The 24560-nt window shown below is 43.9% G+C and overlaps 1 protein-coding gene across 1 annotated transcript in view; it reads right to left on the reverse strand.

The window, feature by feature from the left end:
- The window catches only part of LOC124556566, a 259489-nt gene that overhangs the window by 76069 nt on the left and 158860 nt on the right, over positions 1–24560 (reverse strand). The window contains exons 5-8 of the mRNA XM_047130521.1: positions 20670–20824; positions 20461–20590; positions 19786–19964; positions 11423–11576 (exon numbers count right to left, since the gene is read on the reverse strand). Of these exons, the coding sequence (XP_046986477.1) occupies positions 11423–11576; positions 19786–19964; positions 20461–20590; positions 20670–20824 (618 nt within the window). The remainder of the gene's footprint in view (positions 1–11422; positions 11577–19785; positions 19965–20460; positions 20591–20669; positions 20825–24560) is intronic.

Genomic DNA, 24560 nt, shown 5'->3' on the forward strand with positions numbered 1-24560 from the left:
GCAGCAGTCATGTGTGCGTGAGGTGTGCTTACTTGTGTGAATAAATCTGTGTGTATTTCCTTTTCTGACAAAGGCTTTAGCCAAAAGCTCTTTTTGTTGTGCCTGTCTGCAACTCAAAATGCCATGTATACTGTGAGTAGCAACATATCTTTTCATTACATTGTTGATATTCCAACCTAGCATTTCATTTGTTCAAATTTTTGTTACTTATTCTCAACTCTTCATCCTCTCACTAATGCATTATCTTGTGCCGGAACAATGAAGTATAACATGCAAGGCAACATGACATTGAGGCACAATCTGTTCTCTGGAGGCATCCTTAAATGCACTTGTAAGCTCATTTCCCAAAATTGGTTTGTTTAAAGGAGAAGGCAAAGGGACCAAACTGTGAGGTCATCGGTCCGTTGTATCCAGTAAAATAATGACACAAGGGAAAGAAGAAAAGAAAGGAGGTGTGCAGCACAATAACAGGAGAAATGAAGAACCACAAGAATGACAGGAGGACAACCAACACTGCTATGGACAAAACAGGAAAAGAAAAATACAGATAGAAGCAAGAAACAGGTAGAAGGGATAAAAACAAGAGAGCAGATGATCGTGGCTGGCCGACCATGAGAATAAAAAGGGAAAGTCAACCACTCTGTGACACATTAAAACATCCAGCCTAAACACATTAGAGTGGAGAACACAAAGGGACAATGGAAATGCGTGAAAACTTCTACAGAATCATAAAACCCACCATCACGTATAAAACATAAAACTAAATTAGCCAATGAGGCACTGTCAGCTAAAATTAATGGCAACAAGTCCGGTAACTGAAGAGTCCATAGCAGGGCAGCCAAAGAAGGACAGCTCACCAAGATATGGGCCATAGTCAGCCAGGCACCGCACTGACACTGAGGTGGGTCATTACAGTGCAGTAGGTAGCCATGTGTAATCTAAGCATAGAAAAAGCGGAGCAGAGAGAAAACCACAGAGTCCCTGCGAGAGGCCAATGTGGAGGTCTTTCACACATTCGCAGTCTTCTCAATGGTACACAGTTTGTTGTGCGTACTGAGGTTATGCCATTCTGTCTCCCAAAGCCACAAAACCTTGCGGCATAGTACTGAACACAGGTCAGCTGCAGAGAAGCCTATCTCCATAAGCGGTTTCCGCGTAGCCTGTTTGGCCAGACTGTCAGGAAGTTCGTTGCCTGGGGTCCTGACAAACACCACTGAATGACTGCACCATTTCAGGGTATAGATGGACACCTGGATGGTCGCTACCAAAGGATGACAAGGGTAGCACTGGTTGATAGCTTGTAGGCTGCTCAAGGAGTCAGTACACAGAAGAAACAACTCCCGAGGGAATGAAGGAATGAATGTGCTCAAGAGCACAGGATATAGCCATAAGCTTGGTAGTGAAAACACTGCAGCCATTGGGCAAGGAATGCTGTTCAATATGTCCTCCATGGACATATGCGAAGCAGACGTGACCATTAGCAGTCGAGCCATCTGTGTAAACCACTTCATGGCTTTGGTACATGTCAAGAATTGAGAGGAAGTGGCATTGGAGAGTTGCGGGGTTAAGGGAGTCCTTAGCGCCATGTGAAAGGTCCAGGCGAAGCCACGGCTCAGGTGCACACCATTGAAGTTTACGTGGATGGACCTCAAGTATAGGTGGTAAAAGCAAGGACTCCAGTTCAGAAAGTAGCCCTGACCTAGGCTGCTGATGCAGTAGATGAACTGCCGTGGGTGGGAAAAGGAGACTGTAATTCAGATGCGCAGGAGAACTACAAACGTGAGCAGAGTAACTGGCCAGCAGTTGTGCATGCCTAACCTGCAACGGAGGGGCTCTGGCTTCTACCAGGACACTATTTTGTTTTGTTTGTTTTGGTTTTAGGGCGCAAAACTGCTATGGTCTTAGCGCCCGGTCCGTGACTTAGGAAACAGTAAAAAGCCGAAATTGAAAACCAGCAGCAATGAGAACGAAAGTCATAAAATTGGAGAAACTAAAAGCAGAAGGAAGGCTTAAAAATCCACTACAGAAAGGGGTTGGTTGTCCCCAAAAAAAGCTTCAAATGACTGACGTCATTTCACTGGCACTAATAAACTTGAGAACGCGGTCGGCTGAGCGCGTGTCATCTGCTAAAATCGACGATATATTAGGCGAAAGCTGTAGACGGGAGCATAACGGATTAAAATAGGGGCACTCAATTAAAAGGTGTCTTACCGTCCACAGCTGAGAGCAGTGGGGACAGAGTGGGGGAGGATCGCCGCTTAAAAGATGTCGATGGCTAAAAAGACAGTGCCCTATCCGGAGTCGAGTTAAAATTACCTCCTCCCAACGACGCGTTCGGGAGGAAGAGGTCCAAGCACAAGGAAGAGCTTTCATGTCTCACAATTTATTATGGGTAAGTGTCGACCAATGCGTGTGCCATAAATGAACAACACGTCGACATAGAACGCTCCGTAGATCGGCGAAGGGAATCGATCGAATAGCTGGCCGAGGAAGGGAGACTGCAGCCTTGGCTGCAATACCGGCCGCCTCATTTCCACAGATACCAACGTGTCCCGGGAGCCAGAGGAACGCCACCGAGACGCCCCCCAGGTGGAGCAAGCGCAGACAGTCCTGAATCCGATGGACCAGAGGGTGCACAGGAGAAAGAGCTTGGAGACTGAGGAGAGAGCTGAGAGAATCTGAGCAGATAACGTACTGTATCCGCTAATGGCGGCGGATGTAGTGGACAGCCTGGAGAACAGCGTAAAGCTCCGCAGTATAAACCGAACACTGGTCGGGAAGCCGAAAGTGATTTGGGGTGTCGCCAACAATATAGGCACTCCCTACACCTAACGATGTTTTCGAGCCGTCGGTGTAAATAAATGTGGCGTCCGTCATTTGCGCACATAGAGCAGCAAATGCCCAACGATAAACAAGTGAAGGGGTACCATCCTTGGGAAATCGACAAAGGTCACGGAGCAGGCAGATCCGGGGACGGAGCCAAGGCGGTGCTGTACCCCAAGTTGTCAAGAAGGTTTTAGGAAAGCGGAAGGAAAGAGAATGGAGCAGTTGACGGAAGCGAACTCCCGGTGGTAGTAGGGAGGAGGGGCGGCCTGCATACCCTACATCAAAGGAGGCGTCGAAAAAAATGTCATGGGCTGGATTAGCAGGCATGGAAGACAGATGGCTAGCATAACGACTCAGAAGGACTGCTCGCCGATTGGACAGCGGAGGTTCAGCAGTCTCAGCATAAAGGCTTTCCACAGGGCTGGTGTGAAAAGCTCCAGACACTAAACGTAATCCACGGTGGTGGATAGAGTCGAGACGCCGAAGAATAGACGGCCGAGCAGAGGAGTAGAGTATGCTTCCATAGTCCAATTTCGAGCGCACTAAGGCGCGATAGAGGCGGAGAAGGACCACTCGGTCCGCTCCCCAGGAGGTACCATTCAAGACACGGAGGGTGTTGAGGGATCGCAGACAGCGAGCCGAAAGATAGGAAACGTGGGAGGACCAGCACAGTTTTCTGTCAAACATTAGACCCAAGAATTTAGCGACGTCTCAAAACGGAAGGTTGACAGGACCTAGATGTAAGGAGGGCGAAAGAAACTCCTTACGTCGCCAAAAATTAACGCAAACGGTCTTACTGGGTGAGAAACGGAAGCCGGTTTCGATGCTCCAAGAGTGGAGGCGATCGAGATATCCTTGAAGACGTCGTTCAAGAAGGCTGGTCCGTTGAGAGCTGTAGTAGATCGCAAAATCGTCCACAAAGAGGGAGGCCGAGACATCAGGAAGGAGACAATCCATAATTGGATTGATGGCAATGGCAAACAGTACAACACTCAGCACAGAGCCCTGGGGTACCCCGTTTTCTTGGGAGAAAGTACGGGAGAGAGTAGTGTTCACCCGCACCCTAAATGTGCGCTCTGCCATAAATTCGCGAAGAAAAAGGGGCAGCCGACCTCGAAAGCCCCAAGAGAACAGTGTGCGGAAGATGCCTGTCCTCCAACAGGTATCGTATGCTCTCTCCAGATCAAAAAATATTGCTACTGTTTGGCGTTTCCGGAGAAAATTGTTCATGATATAAGTGGAGAGAGCAACAAGATGGTCAACTGCAGAACGATGCTTTCGGAATCTGCATTGGGCAGGTGTTAAAAGACTGCGGGATTCCAGCCACCACGCCAAACGGTAATTCACCATATGCTTCAAAACCTTACAGACACTACTCGTGAGAGAAATGGGGCGATAGCTAGAGGGGAGATGTTTGTCCTTTCCAGGTTTCGGAACAGGAACGACGATAGCTTCCCGCCATCGTCTGGGAAAAGTACTGTCGGTCCAAATTCGATTATAAAGGCGAAGGAGGTAACGCAGACTATGGTATTATAAATGCAGCAACATTTGTTTGTGGATACCATCCAGTCCTGGGGCGGAAGAGCGAGAAGAAGAGAGCGCATGTTGCTGGAAAAGGCTGTTCAGGTAGCAGACTCAAGGGGGACAAGATTATTTGTGGCACAGCGACCCTGGCGGAAGCTTCCCTGACATGGAGCCAACAGGCCACATGACTCTAGGACCTGACCCAACCCAACTGCCGACACACAATATGTTCCATCAGCTTACAAAGATGGTTCATGAGGCTGATGGGCCAATAGGTATCCAGATCAAGTGGGTTTTTACCGGGTTTGAGCACCGGAATGGTGGTGCTCTCCCACCATTGTGACGGAAAGACATTATTGCACCAGATCCGGTTGAAGATGACTAGGAGATCTCCCTTGTAGTACAATGAGAGATGTTTAATCATCTGACTGTGGACCCGATCTGTGTCAGGGCAATGTGCAACGGCACTGAGGAGCTCCCACTCTGTAAATGGAGCATTATAGGATTCACTGTATCGTGTAGTAGTAAATGGCAAAAGGTGACGGGAGGGGGAGGGAGGGGAGGGGGGGTAGTTCTCCGACGCAGAGGCTTGAGCTTAGTGCTCGGCCAAGCGCGATTGCGTCAGAAGATAGCACGCCATTTATGTTGACACCAGGAACACCTGTTGGGGTCTGGTACCCAAAAACATTTGATCTTTGCCCAGACTTGGGAAGGTGACGTATGGCACCCAATGGTGGACACACATCTGTCCGAACACTCCTGCTTCCGTTGTTTGATAAGCTGGTGAATACAGGCAAGAGCTGTTTAAAGGCTATGTGGTGTTTCAAGGAAGGGTGCAGTTTATGTCACTGTAGAGATCGCTGACGCTCCTTAATTGTTTCAGCGACTTCCAGCGACCACCAAGGGACTGCCTTTCACCGGGCGCACCCTAAAGTGCGAGGAATCGCATTTTCTGCCGCAGAAAGGATTGTTGTAGTCACCCGCTCAACCATCGCATCAATGTTCCCATGTGGGCGAGATTCAACACTGACAGCAGAGGTGAAAGTTTCCCAGTCCACACTGTTTAAAGCCCATTTGGGCAGGCATCCATGGGCCTGATGCCAGGGCAGTGACAGGAAGATGGGGAAGTGGTCACTATCACACACGTTGTCATGTGCTCTTCAGTGGATAGGTGGGGGAAGTCCTGGGCTGCAAATTGATAAACCAATGGCCAAGTAACTACCACGAGCCACAATGAAATGTGTGGTGGCCCCAGTATTTAAGAGGCATAGATTAAACGGAGATATAAAAAGGTTCGAAACTTCTGCCTCGGCCAGAAAGCATGGTGACGCCCCTCAAGGGGTTATGGATGGATGTTGAACTCCCTTAACCTTCCCAACTTTTGGGAGATTTTATCAATTTGTGCAGCAAATACATTCAGGGGTACTGCACCATCCAGTGGAAGATATACATTGTAGACAGTTATTTCCTGAGTATTCCTTTTTCTGACAGCCATAGCTTCAAGAGGGGTTTGAAAGGGCACAAGTACTCTACAGACTGAGTTTAGGTCACAAATGCAAACTCCACCTGACACTTGATTACAGTCACTATGGTTCCTGTAATATCCCTTATAGCCACGGAGGGCAGGGGCCCGGGGCCCGCATTGCCGGGGAGGAGGTTTCCTGGAGGACAATGCAGAAGGCAAGTGTAAAGCTTAACAGCTGCTGTAGCTCAACCAGGCAGTGGAAAAAACCGCCACAGTTCCACTGGAGGACGAAGACACTGTGAGACTGGGAAGGTATGGAACATTCAATGAGGCAGTTTACACCTCAGAGTCCCCTGCTGCCACCGATGTTTTGCCTGAGCAGTCTATATCCACTGTGTCTGAGGGTCCGGCGAGATCTAGGTCCTCAGCAGACGCTACCATCTCCACCTCATCCGCAGACACAGAGTTTGTAGGTAGCGGTGGTGTCGGTGCCACTGCAATTCCCTTGGTCTTTGGGATCTTCTTTTTCGATTCCTCTCACTGCTCCTTGGTTCCTCTGTCTGAGAGGCCTTCACTGATTCAGTCTCCGGGACTGAGGGTGAGTGTGAAGCCCTATTACCAGCTGCTTTTGGGCTCTTCAGCCACCGGTGGGTGTCGTCTTTCCCACTAGCAGAAACCTGGTAAGGGAGTGACCCATTCATACTGAGAGAAGCCGAAGAAGATTTACACTTCTCCAGTGCAGAAGTGGGGACTGATATATCCGATGGTTGGGGCGGGGGGGAGGGGGGGGGGGCGTGTTGCTCCTGAAGTAGGTGGCACAGAAGCAACAGCGAGGGAAGTGCCGCCCCCCCCCCCCCCCACCCCCGACCACCATCAAGGGGGCAGGTGTAGTCTTCCAGCTCTGTGAGGTGACGGGGGTTAGCAGAGCTGATGGAGGCTAGAACCGTTGTAGCGGTGGCATCAGACGATGTCATACATACGTACAGGATGTAGGCATTCAAATTTCCTCTTAGCCCTAGTGTAGGTCAGTCGGTCCAGGGTCTTGTACTTCATGATTTTCTTTTCTTTCTAGAGAATTATGCAGTCAGGCAAGCAAGCAAGGCGAATGGTGCCCTCCACAGTTGACACAGATGGGAGGTGGGGCACATGGAGTATTGGGATATGATGGGTGTCCGCAATCTCGATATGTGACGCTGGAAGTAGAGCGGGAAGACATATGGCCGAACTTCCAGCATTTAAAGCACCACATTGGGGGAGGGATATAATGTTTTACATCACAGTGGTAGACCATCACCTTGACCTTCTCGGATAATCTATCACCCTCAAAGGTCAAGATGAAGGCAACATGATTACCCCTCTGACCCTGGTGGACACACCGAATGAAATGTACACCTCGCCACTCGAAATTGGCACGCAGCTCATTGTCAGACTGCACAAGAAGGTCCCTGTGAAATATGATACCCAGATAACCTGGACAATGTTTAAGCTCTTATGGGGCGTGATGGTTACAGAAACATTCCCCAGCTTGTCACAAGCGAGTAACGCCTGTGACTGGGCATAGGATGCTGTTTTGATTAAGACTGACCCAGATCTCATTTTGGACAAGCCCTCCACCTTTCCAAGCATGGCCCCTAAATGCTCAACAAAAAAACTGAGGTTCCATCATCATGAAAGCTTCCCCATCAGCTCTTGAGCATACAAGGTACCAGGTTGAATAAGAGCCACTGCCATACTTAGCCTAATGTTCCTCCCATGGTGTGGCCAGGTAGGAGAACGATTTGGGGTCGTACTTCTGTAGGTTGAACCGAGCCCGCGAACGCTAGTGTCTGACCACCAGCAAGGGTGGATGTGCTATGCTTCATCGCATGTCATCCACCCTGATGCCACCCGCTTCAACCAGGGGACCTCCCCACAGGCACCACCCAGCCGCAGCGAAGGCCACCTGGTAGGATGGCCATTGCCCAGAGTCCTGATTCCCTTTCTTCCCACTGCATTTGTGTGCAGAGAAGACAGTTCAAATGCCTATTTGTGTGCTATAATTTGTCAAATTCTGTGTTTATAATCCTTACAGTAATGGTAGATAAAGGGCTGTAATATGAGCCATTTTCAGAAAGTAAGTTTACTGTGACCATAACACACTGTGGTAGTTTGTTTTTTGAGGGTTGGAAACAATGTGTGGTAGAGTGGGATCTCCTGTCCAGGGCAAACATCACAGGAAGACAATAGTATGTGAACTTACATTATTGTGTCCAGTTGCAGAAAGATGCTGGTAAGGAATCCCACTAGGTGCGTGCTATGTGCTGTAATCTGGTTCCTACTCATGGAAGTAATAAAAACCTACCAAAACTTCTACACCAATCAAAACGGTTTATGATGAAGAAGTTATGAACAGGGTACATGTTTAAGTTGTGTAGGGAGTTTGGTCAATGCAGAACAAATGTTCATGATGAACAGAGGAGGGGAGACCTTCCATTTTGACTGATTTATAGGTGCAAAAACTATCTGCAAAAACCACTGACTGACAGTGGATGAAATTTCTGCAATAGTTTCACAACTCTCTGGAACTTACACGGGACACTCACAGAAACATTGGGATACCAGAAACTGTGTGCAAGATGGTTCCCAAAAGCTGATAAACCAGCACAGGAAAAATTGAGTAAATAGCACCAGTGAGTTTCTTAAGGGACGTGAACTGGAAGAAGATTTTAGGAGCTCTATAAGGACTGGAGATGAAACATGGCTGGCTCATTACACACCTGAGACAAAAAGACAGTCCCTAAAGTGGTGTCACACCAATTCCCCATCTATCAAAAAATTAAAATCTAGAACTTCAGCCAAAAAACCATGGCCTCTGTTTAGAAGAAACACTATTCACGAATATCTGTGGCACTAATTTTGGTGCCACCAACAGCCAGTACTTGGACAGAATTTCTTTGCATTTTGTGAAATCTCTTTCCAATAATAATCTGCTACAGTAGTCATTTAAAGCTTCACACAGAGCCATTTTGACAGCCAAATGTGTTATAATTAGCATTTATCTATCTGTAGATATATGTTTTATTTTCACTTATTGTGCAGTATTCACCATTTCTTTAACAGTCTCCTTACAGTGACTGTATATCATAGCAAGTCCCTCCAATCAAGATCTTTAATATGTACACCATTCTCAGAGCTTTGTCAATTACCATCCTAAACTTTATCCACAGTTCCCCAACATGCTCCTACCCACAGTTAAACTCTTCAAATTCCTTCCTGAGATACTGTTTAGTGCCCTACATCATAAATCACCAGCATCCATGAGATACTTATTTTTTTTTTACTTTTTCATGTCTGAAGATAAAGATTTTTGCAGCACAAAATCAGGCTTTGCTGGTTCCCTACTATAATTAATTGGGGGGGGGGGGGGGGGGGTACACTTACTGGAACAGTGTTATCAGATGCTTCATGTCCTGATATTCACTACAATCACATCTCTCATCATTCTCATCTATAAGGCCCCAGTTGATCAAGTTTGCCCTCACTTGTGCTGTGCCCACTCTGATGCGATTCAGGTTCCTCCAAATCTTCCATCTCAAGCTCTTGCCACTCAGTACCTTCTGTACTGTGGAGTAGTCTTTTCGAAGTTCAGCGAGTTATTGGTTCAGTCTTTCATACCCACTGGAAGCATCAAACAAGGCGTGACACTCATTAAAGGTATACTTAATCTTCTCAATGTGGTTGTGAGCAGCCTTCGCGAGTTGGGATCTCTAATCCAGGCACTTAATATAATTTATAAAGCTAGTTATTAGTCAACATGTCTCATATATGCTTACACTGGCCTTTTTTCCCCGTGAGCAAATCTGGATCACACTGGGCAAGCATACTCTGTCATGGAAGAGCACAGTGCCAGACAGTGCTTTGCAGAACCTTTGATCTTGCTCCCCATTTGCCACTCGATATTTTTTTCAACATGTTATTTCTTGCTACTTTCTGGTGCGTCTTCTTACAGAGATGTTTGTAAGTCAATGACCAGTCCAGTATCACACTCTCATATGTAAGTTTACCTGTGTGTAACAGAGCGATGTCATTCCAAGTTACGTTTAGCATTTGATTTTCTTGTTTTGGGTGAAGATTGAAGGTGCTGACTTGTGTCCAATGGATTTGGTTCGATGGAATTTTTTGCGATAATATTCTGACATGATGCTTACGTTTTGTTCTACCTCCTCAAAACTTTCCCCAAGTTGCGACGAGCAGATAGTCACAGGAAATAGGTCATTTAATTTGGTGTTGGTTGGTCATTGGTATACATGCTGAGTAAGAGGGGAGCCAGGACACTATCCTGGAGGTGAGCCAATTTTTCTGCTGCTGCCATTGGCTCTTTCTGACCCCCCCTTCCCAGCCCAATCTGTAAGTGGTTGTACCCCATTCTTCAATGGCTGCCCCAACAGGCTATTAAAGTTTCAATGCCATTTCTTTACCACATACTTATGTGAAGGTGGTATCTTTTTCAATATTATTAATACACTACCAAAACTTCAGGAAAGAAGAAGCAGCAATCTTTTTTGTTGAGAAGGGAGGGATGGCAGTATTCGTGTAAAGATTTAATAATAAGCAGCAGAAGCCAAATTCTTTTTCTCTCTTTCCCAGAAATCCCTTTTGTTTACCATGATGTCCTGTTTTGATGTATACAGTTAAATTATGTTTTATAACAAGGTATGTTTTTGTACTATATTTTCCACTCATTTCACATATCTACATATTCACTTCCTCATTTTGAGCTCTGCAGGTGTAAAACTGTCTTTGGGCCACAAAAACTATCATTAATATTCCATATACAGGAATACATTGCTCTTACCTTAACTACAATTTACCTGAAACATAATTTACATAGAGTAACCACTTTTGCAGTCTTTGGTGAAAATTTTGTTGTAAAGGGTTTTTACTGGCTACCACGAAACATTCATTGGATTAAGGAAGTTGTCACCTAAAGCACATGTACTACTCCTGTTAACTGCAATGTTGTTCTCAAGAAAGGAGTTTTAATAAAAAAAAACTATGTGGTTGTAAATAGTATTTTATTACTAAACACCTGAAACAAAATTAAGTTATTGTAGGATGATAGAGTAAAATGCCATTTAATATTGCATCAACGACATCTTAGGTTTTGCACTGCATCTCTTCTGCATTGTTTAGTTGGCAAGCTGTTTTAGGCAAGAGAATGATGATAAATTCATTTTGCACAACCCCCCCCCCCCCCCCCATTCATATGTTCCATATGATCCTGGTTACACCAGCTTCCTTATGCACCTGTATCCACTGAACTGTGTGTTGAACCAAACTATTGTACCCAGTGATGACCATCGAAGTTAACTGTGGTACCTACAATAACCCACAATTATTGCAGAATGTCCACGACGTACTTTGAAAACAGGATATTAGCACATATTTCAACAGCTGTGGCTACAGTAGCAATTGTTTACACATTCTTGCAAAATGTTATTTTTTTGAAGATATTCTAAGCAATTATAAATTACATGAGTATCTTCTTGTATGCAGGTCTAGTATCTCAACTTACCCGTTTACCTACCTTACATTTGTTTGGGGTATTATGCCGGCATTCACACTTACATTTTTGCAAGATCTTCCACATACACAACAACTGGTCCCTCATCTGGTTCCATATGTTGTATGTAAGCATAAAATAGTTTTTCTGGGTTAAGTTTCACCAAGCACCTGACGCCTTCACCAAGTTCATTTCCTTGAAGAATTCCATATTTTTTGTCTAACAGAAAAAGAAAAACCAACATAAAAACAGCTAAGTCCCACATTCAGTGACAATCATGTTCAAAAATACAAGGACTGAATGGACTTTCATTCGAACACCAAATTTCATTTACTTTTAATTTAAAAAAAAAAAAAAAAACTGCCAAGCGAGAGGGGAAAGAAACAAGAGGCTACATACAAATGTAGAATCTGCTGTTGAAAACTGAGAGCTACAAAAAATAATTATTCAACTTGCAAATAAAGCAAAAGTGTCTTATTTATGGGAGTTGTGTGGCACAAGCTTACTCCATTGTACTGATAATAGCTAAATGACAAAAACTGATCTCGCAGTAAGACTACAATGCATAATACATGTTGTTTTTTCCAGGATGTTGGGAGGGACATAGTAGGGCTGCTAAGTGCAGTTGGGAAGTTTAAGTGGGGGATAGGGGGGGGGGGGGGGGGTTAGGGAATGCAGCAGGAAAGCGGAGACGTAGAGAAAAGGAAAAAGACTGGTGGGTGCGTCGGTGCAGGATGGGAGCAGCAAAGGGGATAGCTGGGTGATGGAGAGGAACTAGAGAAGGTCAAGATCATGTGAGTAAGGGAACATAAGACATATTGCAGGTAAAATCCTCATCGACACAATTCAGGAAAGTTTGTACTGGTAGGAAGGATCCAGATTGCACTGGCTGTGAAGAAGTTTAAGTGAAGCACATTGTGTTGACCAGCACGTTCAGCAACTGGCTGGTCACACTAACTCTTGGCCATAGTTTGTCGGGGGGTCATTCATGCGGACAGACACCTTATTGGTTGTCATGCCTATGTAGAAAGCAGTGCAGTGATTGCAGCTTAGTTTGTAGTTCACACAATTGCTTTCAGAAGTAGCCCTACCTTTGACTGGATAAGAGATGCCTATGACCAGACTGGTGGTGGTGGTGGTGGTGGTGGTGGTGGTGGTGGTGGTGGTGGTGGTAGGAGGAGGAGGATGTATGAGACAAGTTTTGCAGCTATGTCTATTTAAAGGACATGAGCTATGAGGCAAAGGGTTGGAAGCAAAGTTAGAGTAGTGATGGACAAGCATAATGCGTAGGTTCAGTGGTCAGCAGAATACCACTCTGGGAGGGGAGGGAAGGGTGATGGGTGGGATATTCCTCATTTCAGGGTACAGAGGTAGCTGAAACCCTGGCAGAGAATGTGATTTGGTTGCTCCAGTCCTCAGTGGTTCTGAGTTACAAGGGGAGTGCTCCTCTGGCTGGACAGTGGGTGTGTGGGAGGTGGTACATAACTAGAGAGACAAATCATTGGAGATCTGATTCTGTACAAGGCTGGGTAGGTAATTTTTGTTTGTGAAGGCCTCAGTGAGACCCTAGTATATTTGGAGAAGGACTGCTCTTCACTACAGGTGATACAACCACAGGTGGCTAGGCCGTATGGATGGGATTTCTTGGTATGGAATGGGTGGCAGCTGTCCAAGTGGACACTTTGCTGGGGGTTGGTAGGTTTGATATGGACGGAGGTATAGCCATCCTTGAGGCTGAAGTCAACATAGGGATAGATAGCTTGTTGGGTTGAGGACAACCAGGTGAAGTGAACTGGGGAAAAGGTGTGCAAGTTCTTGAGGAAAATGGATAGTGTGTCATTACCCTCAGTCCAGATCACAAAGATATCAACAACGAACCAGAGACAGATGAGGGGTTTGCGATTCTGGGTGGTTAGGAAGGATTCCTCTAGATGGCCCATGGAAAGATTGGCGCCATACAGGTGCCAATTGCTGTATCATGGATTTGTTTGTAAGTGATGCCTTTACAGAGAAGTAACTGTGGGTGAGTATATAGCTAGTCATGGTGACTGGGAAGGAGGCTGCAGGTTTGGAGTTATCTGGACATAGTAAAATGTAGTGTTCGATAGTGGCAACACCATGGGCATTTTGGGTATATTAGTGTAGGAGGAGGTGGCATCAGTAGCGACAAGCTGGCACCATGTGGTAGAAGAAGAGGAACTGAGGGGAGAGGGTGGAGGAAATGATTGGTGCCTCATGGGTAAGTTGCGAGTAAGAGGCTGAAGGTGTTGATCCACTACAGCAGAGATTCTATCAGTGGAGGCACAGTTGGGTTTATTAACTTCAGAAAGCACATAGAAGGTAGGACTGCAGGGGGGGGGGGGGGGGGACTCCAGGGAGAGGTTCTGGGATAGGCCAAATGATTTGAGGAATTGTCACTGTGGCAGGGTTTGCAGGTGGAAGAATCTGATAGCTGGTGGAGTCCCTTCACAAGACAATCCTTGTGGTTCAAAACCACACTGGCGAAGTCTTTGTCAGCAAGAATGATTATAAGGCCAATATCAGTTTTTAGGTGGTGGATTGTGGTTCTTTAAATGAATGTATAGCTAGTTTCCATGTTGTCCCCCAAATCATAATGGATCCCTACTCCCACCACTTGTACCAATACAGAAAAGTTTCCTTATCTGTATCCCAAATTCAGCCCCCACATACTGTTCCTGCAGTATTGCCTAGCACATGGAGTATCCCCCATATAGCCTTAACATCAAATTACCCACCTCTGGTTGCAAATCCTTCTTCCACAATGACCTTTATCTGTTCAAATTGTCAGTCTATAACCCTCACCAACAGAGTCCTGTAAAGCTATATAAATCAGGCCCAAACCACCTTCCAATACCTCCTCCCCATTCATAGAATTCAACTGTTCTGCAGTCACAAATGCCTACATCTCATCTCCCATGCTGATACTCTTGCCTTCTAAGAACTAGAGCAGCATGAACAATGCCACCTCAAAAAACTCTCAAACCTATCCACCTCCTACCCCCATCTTGGACTACCACTAACCACCACCTCAGACAAGAGCCTCCATACCTCCCTCACATCCCCTCAAAGTCAACAAACCATGCTTTGCAGACCTACATTTACCACACCATCAAAATCTCCCTCCCACAACCACACAGAATGCAGAACCTAAATAGAACAGAACCACAGTAATAAACATTTCCTGCAAAGTCTTCATCCCACCCAATTATCAGTCCTCTCCAAACACCGTATCTTTTGCCTCACTCCCAAATACAATCATGCTGGACCTGCTAAAGACACACTCTCCTCCTACTGGTACCCATTGGCGATTCAGCTCTGATGACGAGGTGAAAGAAGAGGTTCATAACTTCCTGAACAGCATGGCAGCGAGCTGGTATGGCATGGGCATACAAAAACTGCCACAGCGTCTACAAAAATGCATCAACAGAAATGGTGATTATGTCAAAAAATAGCTAAATGTTCAAGCTGTAAACTGATGTAAACCATTGTAGAAATAAAAAGGTCTATGTACTTATAAAAAATAGGAGACCTTACTTTTGGGATTACCCATTTACTTAATGCTAATAAATCCACAGAGATAAATTAACAACTTGAAAACTAAATAGTATTGTAAATTTGTAAAGAAATGGGAATGAAGATCTATATGTAACATTAAATACAATAATCCTAAATTATTTATACAAAACTGAATTACTGCATCACATAGTTCATTTAGGGCTTGTAGGGAAGGAAGAAGAAAAGACAACAGGATAAGGAAAGAGCGGTTGAAGGGGGTGGGGCGTAGGGGGGGGGGGGGGGGGGGGGCAGCATATTGGGGCAGAAACAAACCATCACAATTCATACAAATAACCAAAGTTATGTAAAGCGAACAATATAATCCTAAGTAAGTTTACTTTGTTGATCTAACAGTGTTTGCTAGATTACTAATTAATTCAGTGGTGTATAAATATACTGTCAGTGTAGTGCCACCATTTACATAATAAACATGCTTCTCCCCATCCCTGATGTCTGTCCTTAACCACCACGCTACTTGGATGTGTATTTCACTGAGCACTTAGGATGATTTTGTTGCTTTATGGATTTTGGTTCTTTGTATGAATTGCAATTGGTTTGTCACCGCCCCAGTATGCTCCTCCTTCCTCCCTCTCCCCCTTTCCTGTTATTCTTTCTTCCCCTTCCCTTCCAGCCTAAAATGAACCATGTGATGCATTAACACACTTTTTCATATACAATTTTGAAGTATTTAATTTAATTTTGCATACAGACCTTTGTTCCCATTTTCTTACAAATTTCCAGTCCTATTTTGTTATCAAGTTGCTCATTTATTTCTGTGGATGCTAGTAATGATACTGTACCCATATAACCATGCCACCTGGCTGCATATTTTGGTAGCTAGGTTATGTAATGGCTACTCTCCAACAATTGAGTACTGATGGTGAGGATGTATGCTTGTGATGCCACACTTTGTAAGAAGGAAATTTTATTTAGTGCATTTTTTTAAATTTCTGTAACACCTTCAATATCTTTACTCTTAATGACTTTTTTAAAGTTATACTTGTGCTTGTGACTATTTCATTTGGTAGACATTCCAAAGATGGGCTGCACCTGAAACACACCAATATAAACATTTTCATACAAGTGACACATTTACAGCAGGACTACCTGGGTGATGAAAACATAGCTGCAGGCTGGAGGGCAGCAGCACACAGTAGCCATTGCTGAGCTGGCTGGAACTCATGGCTCGGCCTGGACTGTGGAGGTGGCGGCATGTGGTAAAGGCTGAAGCTCAAGCAGTTGGACAGTGGTCATTGCTTCACGGCAGGAGATAGCAAATGTAGCTGTACGATAATGACTGGCACTGATTAAATGTCATAGTAGAAACCAGCTCTGCAGATGACAACTAGTTAGATCTGAGGGTTTAAATATTGTTGTCCAGTGCCGAGTTTGCAGAAAAGCCATGCTTCTGTGTCACCTGGAAACCTTCGGAGTGGAGGTCGACAACCGGTGTCTGATTGTTGTTATACAGCAGCCAGTGAAATTGTCAAAGATTCCCAAGTGTTGTTCCTCTCCCAGGTGACTGGCTGCTGAATTTCAGCATCAGTGGGTGCACTGTCTGGCTAATTGTAGCTGACACCTCGTTTTGTTTCTGGGCTGCTTTTCATGCTGCTAGATTTTTAGGCTCCTGCATTTCCTCCCTCCTTACATTAATCCAGCCCCCGTTCACTGCTCAAGAGTGTGGTTGAAACAGAGACACTTTTTCCCACCATCATTTCTACACTTTACGTTCTACTGCACAAGATCAGAGTGTAACACTTTTTCAGAACTTTTCCCCTTTGTTGTCCTTCCTGCCTTTTCATATTACAGTATCTCATTCTTGTGATGCTTAAGCACATATATCTAGGTCCACTTATGTTTCCCCCCCATTTTCACAATTTAACTTCACTTACTGTGGTTGAGTCATTTCTTCATTGGTCCTGAAATATCTACTATGAACCCACAAGTTGAAGAAAGGTGGGTTTTGGGTGATTCTACATCTGAGGTGGCAGTACACAATACTCATTATATTATTAGAATTATGCAGGAAGCTGGTGTGCTAATTACTATGGTGGTAATATGATGGCAGTGTTTGGTTTGATATTTCTTGATACGATTGAGCACAAGTTCCATAGTCATGTGACCATTTTGCACTGCTATCGTCTGGTCCAAGTAAAAAAGAAGGGTTAGGTCTAGTGTGCCGTTTAAGTGGCTTTAGTTGGGCAGAATCCCAAAGTATAGGTGCAGCAGGTAGATTAATGAGTAATAGGTGTTTAGGGTGGGGTTCTGGTGATAGTGGCATGTAACCAGAAGACACATTCCAAGAAGTCACATTGTGTACCATTTACAAGCACACTCTGCCCTTCCAGTTCTGTGCACTGCCAAAGTGATCTGGTTAGTAATAGGTGCACAAATGATAACTGCTGGTTTTGGTACTGACAATATCTAGTGTAATGCTATCTTTTGAAAGAATCTGGTTTCACTTTTAATAACCTCCCTGAGGCACTCTGTCACACATTTAACAATGTGTACTTGCACGGCAGCAGGTATTTGTTTTGTGGGGGCAGACAGTGACTCATCCAGTTTGGCACTGCAGTGAATCCATGGTGGAGAGCAGAACTTCCTCAAATTCCTCATATTAAATAATTCAACCGTCAAAGAAAACATCCGGAATAAAAACTCTTGAACCTAAAACTTAAATGCCAAAGTCTGGTGTGCATGCACATGTAGCATTGCTGTTTTTCTTCTAAACTAAAGACGACCTGCTATGGGTCAACTAGCATTGCAAATAAATTTCACCTGAAAATTGTTTTTACTTACTAGCTAAACAAGAATATTTTTCTTGAGCCTTTCTCATAAAACCAACCAACATTAGTTCGTAAGGCCACCTCGTGGCCTCAAGGCATGTGGACACACCTGAATAACTGCTGACACTTGCTTAGTTCTACGTCTCTCTATCTTCAACCACTTCCATTCTTTCTCCACAAGGGACTGCCAGTAATTTAGACAGTGCTTATGGTTCACGCTGAAATGGTCAAATTCTTCCCCCATGCACAACTGCGCATCGGGTCGGAAGTTGTAGCTTGACATTAACTAGAGAAGTCATCTTTACTAACTGACAATGTCCCTGGTGAAGCAAAATAAATTAGGTAGCATCACCAACTGCTCCAAATGGTACTTAGGAAGGCACCGAAAACAGAGAGGAGGAATTGCTTATCTTTCTAGGGCCCTTGTATTCATCTTTTTTAATCAGATGACATTTTTTTTACCTTGCAACAAAATCTCTAACAAATGATACATCATCACACAGAGTAGGCTGGCCTAATTCAAAAGGGGAGAGCATTTTTGGCTCCAGACAAACTTTTACAGAGTAAGTGGACATTTTTGTGAATTTTCAAGTAGCACACAGCCACAACAAATTCTAGAAAGATGTCTCAATTATTGTGGCTACTATTTATCTAATAAATTAACATTTTCCCCGCTGTATTTGAAACGTTTTCAGTTTTACTATTCGCTTGTGGCTGTAGTGCACTGGTTCGTACCTTCGTTATGCACAACAGTCAGCATAATTGAAGTTGGTGCCTTGGTCAGTTGTTGCAGGCCCTGGTGTCCTGAATTTCAATAACCACTGATTAACCATAACCTGCATCACTGTTTCTGCCTGTTTTCGTGTAGGGGTCATTGTCATTCTCTCTCTCTCTCTCTCTCTCTCTCTCTCTCTCTCTCTCTCTCTTACTGTACCCCTCTGCCTTAGATCAGGGCTAGTGTAAAACGAGACATGTTTAGAGTATGGCCTTTACCATGGTTGAGCAATGGTTCTCGTGCAAGATATCTGATGTCATCATGAAATTGCCACTTATTCCATATGCATAACTGACTGACATTTTCAGGTGCAACAAGCATATAATGACTATTGTGGAGCTTTCACAATGACATCCGATGTCTTGTCCGAGAACCCTTTCTACAACAAATTATATATTTCTACAAACGAAACTTGGAGGACATCATTTTTAATTCTCTATTATAGATTACATACTAGCACAACTCTGTAGTATCCACTGAAGCAATTTGTGGATGAGGTGGGAGCTGTGACAGGGAGGACAGTGGGGGGAGAGGGGAGGGGGGGGGGGAGGGTTGTAGTACAGGAAGGACACAATCTTTATTTGTTAATAGATACAATGAAAAGAAGGAGAAACAAATGAACTGACAAAAATTAAGATGAACACAGAAGACTAGGAAGTATTGGAAGAATTTATATAGGTGTGAAATCTTATTGGGACTTAACTGCAAAGGTCATCAGTCCCTAAGCTTACACACTACTTAACCTAAATTATCCTAAGGACAAACACACCCATACCTGAGGGAGGACTCGAACCTCCGCCGGGAAGAGTTTACATGAACCCTAAAAGAGTAGTGATGATTGGTGAGGGTAGAGGTAACATTGTTTTAGATGAAGTGGGATACAATTAAGAAGATATTCCTGAAAATGGCAAGCAGAAATGAGTAGCAATGACGTGGAGGTTTATAAGAAGAAAACAATAAAACGTCATTCTGAGATCAAGGAAACAGTGACAAAGAAAGAGGACAGTTTGAATACCTATTTGAGAGCCACAGATACTGGAATTATGAGATAGGCACTTTGCAGTCATTGGTGCCTGGAAACATGTTCAGAGATTTTAGGAGCTGCACTGGGAAAAGAAGAGGTGGAAGAGAACTTGAAATGTAGGTTAGAATATTGTAGTTTCCAGTTATAAGTTTTTAAAAACAGACACTGAGAATAGTTACCAACAAATTAATGCTTTTATTTAGTAATTAATTTGCTTAGCTCTACTGCAAGGAAACACAATTTCCAACACTCCAACACTAACATTACCTCTTTTCATATCACTCCAGGCATCAAATTCTACATTTCTGTATATATTTGGATCTAATGCCTTAGCAACCTTGTACGGAAATGGAACTAGTCCACATGCAATTAAATATTTCATGTTGCTAAGCAATTCATCATTTTCGATAGTCTCCGGTTTTGGTGAATTTGTAAACACATTAAGACTGGAAAAAGAAAAGTGCATGTAATAATTGTGCCATGAAATTTATTGAGGAAGACAGATCACAGTAAAATTACATCAAGGATATCATTAAAGTAGACCTGGAAACTTCTTGTACCTCTGCTGACTAACCACACTTATGTTGTGATTGAGCAGTATTACACTTAAAATTCAAAATTACACTTAAATGCAAAGAATGCACCAATACTTCCATACGTTACTTTCTCATAGTGTAAATTGGTAAATGAAAGGGAACAATGAAGGAGAATGAAGTTAGTGAAGTAGTAGAGTGAAAATAAGAATAAAAATTCTATTTAACAGTGCTCAATTCTAAGGCTATGCAAAAAATGAAAGAAAAAATTCTCTCCTTAATGATTTGTTAATTCCTCTGGGTAATTTTGGTCATGGTTTACCCATTTCACAACTTTCAGATTCAGTTTAATAAATATAGTAGTTAAATTCTGAAAGTAAGGGTACACTAACAGATGGTACTAACTCACCTCTCTGTGTCCTCAAAATCCACAAAATTTTTTTTCTTTGCAGTCACTGACTTCCGTAACATTATTTCTACAGCAGTGCTTACATCATTCATCAAAAAAACATTGGAATAGAGTATTGTATAAACAATTGCTGGAAAGAGAACAAAGCTATAAGCCCTGCTTTTTATGAAAGATTATTTATTTATGTTTTAATTTGTTGAAATACTTACACTGGCAAAATCCAGCATTATTAATATAGGAATTCAGGTACACAGAATCATAATGTGTTTCTGATGAATAACATAAAACAATTTGTTCCTGATAACCATGTTTTGTAAGAGGTATTGGTGGTTTTCCAATTTGCTGGAATATGTGCACATCACGCCTACAACAGAAAATGCAAATGCATGTGCAAAAACATACAACATATTTAGAAATACTGTATTTAAGATTTTTATTTCAAACACAATCACAGCCTATGACCAGTGTTACCAGTTTTAGGCTACATTGTCTATGTTTAGATGCTACTTGCGATTTAAGTACAGTAAAAATGGAGTATAAGTGGGTCATACCTAGCTATCATGTCAGCAATTAATGAAACACTGTCACTCTGTATTTTATTACAACGTGGTATAGGTTTTGGACTGACGTAAACTGTTTTATGGATTGCTCCAGTTGTTAATTGTCCTTTCTTGTAATTTTTATAATCTGACATATTATTGCCGAACTTGACAGTTGTTACAGTTGGCAAAAGATGCTGTATGGTCACAGTTGCTATGTTATCATACCAGGCTCTATATGTAATCTTTGTAATCTATGTGTCTGCGGGTAGTTATGTGTGTCCATCAATCTGTTCACCCAAGGGGCCATCAAAGCTCTGTACTGTGTATGTCGATTTCTCTCTCTTCAAATATGTTCGCTGTTAAACCTTTAGGCATTTTGTGTAAAATTTTCATCGCTAACTCCATTCATTCTGCATTGTAGTTATTGTTCTTTAAGTGGTTGATGAATATAGACTGATTACTCTTGCTATTTCCCGTGTGCTCTCGATACCTTATACTGTCTTGCAGCACCTGTCCTGGAAAAAAATCATCTGGGACTAGACCAGATCTATAGTGGTGAACACAGGATTAAGGATGAGAATCAAAGCAGACAATATACGGGAATCCCACCCCTGGCTTTTGCTGATGCTCCGACTTAACTGCAAATGACATGCAAGAGGCTTCTACCCAACTCCAAGCACTGCATTTAACAGCAAAGAAGACATGTTTATTGAACAACATCGGGAAGACCAAATTCATTATCACGGTTAAAGATATCCCTAGAATGATGTGTCAGCACTACCAAGCACACCAACATAGCCAAAGCTGTGAAGTACCTTGTAGAATGGAGGTCAGTGACATGGTAGCTCTCTAATAAAGGAAAATCTAACTAGATAGGGCATACTAAGCTTGAAGAAAAATGTCCACCTCAAAACCTCAATCAATGAATATCAAACTAAGACACTGTAACATAATAGTCAGATGATCAGTCATCTAAGCAGCACAGCACCTATCCCTAACCACGAAGACATCAATATGAAGCCTGTCATAACAGTAAAGGAAGTTCCTGTGAAAGAGTGAGAAATTATGTAGGAATGTCTTCGATATAGCTGTCTCCAGCATGGTAACTTTATCGAGAGTACAATTATATTGTATGCACCTACTATGGAAGAAATTTATATGGTTTCTAGATTTGACTGTCCAGATAAGGTGGAAGTTGAGATCACTTACTATTACTTCTTTCCTGCACAGCTTGTAAGAGCAACACTACATCTGCTGCTATGGTGTGCTTGCTCCTTCCTCAGTTCAATAAGTGGAATCATTGTCGATTTCCTCAAAGGGTCAGGATATTGGCCATCATTCCATATATTATTTAAAGAATTAAAATTAAAGGTTAATGTGTCACACCATGCCACAATGCGTGGCCTTCATCTCAACTGGAAACTGGAGGGTGGGTGGGATGGTTGGTTTGGGAAGGGGACCAAACAGCAAGATCTTCGGTCCCATGATCTAAGGCGGCAGAATTCAAGGGAGGAACAACACGAAGAGCACAATTCAGTTAAGGGGGAAGGGAAAGCAAGCTGGCAAACTGGTAGATAGAACAACAGGGCAGCAGGAAAAGGAAAGAACAGGAGAGTGGGTGGGAGGAAACTGGGAGAACAGTGGTGCCCCAGAGACTACTACCCACATTGGAGCACCAGCACTGCCACCAACCCATCCCAATCCCCACACCATACCATGATCATGACAGTGAGGACAACACCAGGGGAAGAAGACAAAAGAGAAGGAGAAACAAAACTGCATGACAGACCGAACAAAGTGGAGGGAAAAGGCAGGCAGAATCTGGCCAGTATACAGGCACAGTCAAGGCCTCCTTAACCAATGCTTACGCTAACTGATGGACTCCAATTCCAGAATAAAATCAAGGACTTATTTCTGAGAGTACAAACCACTTTCGCAAAGAAAACCGAGAACAGACTTAACAATTCAAGGGTTGACTGCTACCACCTGAGACAAGGAAGGTGGGGCAAAATATGGATCACCATGAGGAGAGCCCTGCAACTAAATAGGGGGGTGGGGGGAGGCAGCTAATTGCAGAGGAAAAAAACATGGGTCACCTTAGGTGGCCAATACAAAGACAGCAGAGGATTGTTGAGTCCCACAGGATGAGGCAGGGGGAAGAACGCCACATGGTGGGAGTCTTCTTGATTGCATGAAGTTTAATGGATTGGGGGGGGGGGGGGGGGTAGCCTCCTAAGAGTCAGCCCACAATTCAGCAAAAAAGGGATTTGATATAATGCCACTACTCTGACCCCAAAGGGGTCACAGAGAACTGGTCACAGATTAGCTGGCCACCACCCCAGCCAGATGATCAGCAAGTTCATTAGAGGAATACCTACGCGGCCAGGAATCCAAAGGAAATCAACCGAACAAGCAGAATCACCATGATCAGCATGAAGGTCGTGGATTGGAAAGACCAAAGGATGACAGCAATAGCCTGAAAGCCTCTCGTTGTGTCCAGACATAACAAGACTCAGGTGAATGAAGAATGTTTAATGAATGAGATGACCCATTAGACGACCATCAATTCCACAATAATCATCCCATACATGGCAGGCATGAGATGCTGTTCTGTGACAACACAAGACATGAAGGCATATCCCACAGACATCATGGAACTCCTACAAGGGCATTCATAACAGACAACAAAACACCAGTGGAGTGATGGAGGCTTTCAGAGCCTGGAAGAGATCCATACGAATCCAGACCCAAGGAACTAACCAAAGGGGTGTGGTCAGGAGAGAACATGGCGAAGAGGACAAGGGGAGGAGACGGAAGTCAGAGCAGAGAGAAGCAAGGTAGAATCTAATTGGTAAACCCATTCGAGGGCAGGCAGTGGGCAGGCAGGGGAGGGGGGGGGGAGGGGGGGGCAGCAACGAAGAGCAGATAGTAATCACATAGGAAACCAGGAGCTGGGACTGGTGAATCTAAAGGGTTCCGGATTGCAGGGTGCACCAGACGATTATCGACATCACTAATGTAAAAAACACCAGTGGCTACAAAGATATCACAATTTTAAACTGGGTCCAAGAGGAGCAGCGTGGAAGGGGCAGCTGATCCATAAACTCGACAACCATAGTCCAGACGAGACAAAACTAGTGCCCAGTAAAGGCAGAGAAGGGTTGAACATTATGAAAACAGCCAACCTTCAGGTGACAGATATGGGACAACCAAGTTAACTTGTTGAAAAGAATATCTAAGAAACGGACTAGGGGAACACGCTCAGGTGTTGGGCATCGAGGTAGAGCTCTGGATCAGTAGGGGCCATAGTACGGTGACAGAAATGCACCACTCTCGACTTAAGGGAAGAGAATGGAAAACCTTGTGAGTGTGTCCACGTGGAAGTGTGCCTGATGGCATCCCGGAACTGTCATCTCGTAGAGGCCACTGAGTGGGAGCTTACCCCTGATCTGATGGCACCAAGCCGTGTTGTATGCTTTACAATCATCAAAGGAAGCTGCAACAAAATGGCAACACAGAGAAAAGGCCTGCTGAACTGCAGTTTCCAATCAAAGCAGA

This window comes from Schistocerca americana, chromosome X (assembly GCF_021461395.2).
Source record: "Schistocerca americana isolate TAMUIC-IGC-003095 chromosome X, iqSchAmer2.1, whole genome shotgun sequence".
In the NCBI taxonomy this organism is placed as follows: domain Eukaryota; kingdom Metazoa; phylum Arthropoda; class Insecta; order Orthoptera; family Acrididae; genus Schistocerca; species Schistocerca americana.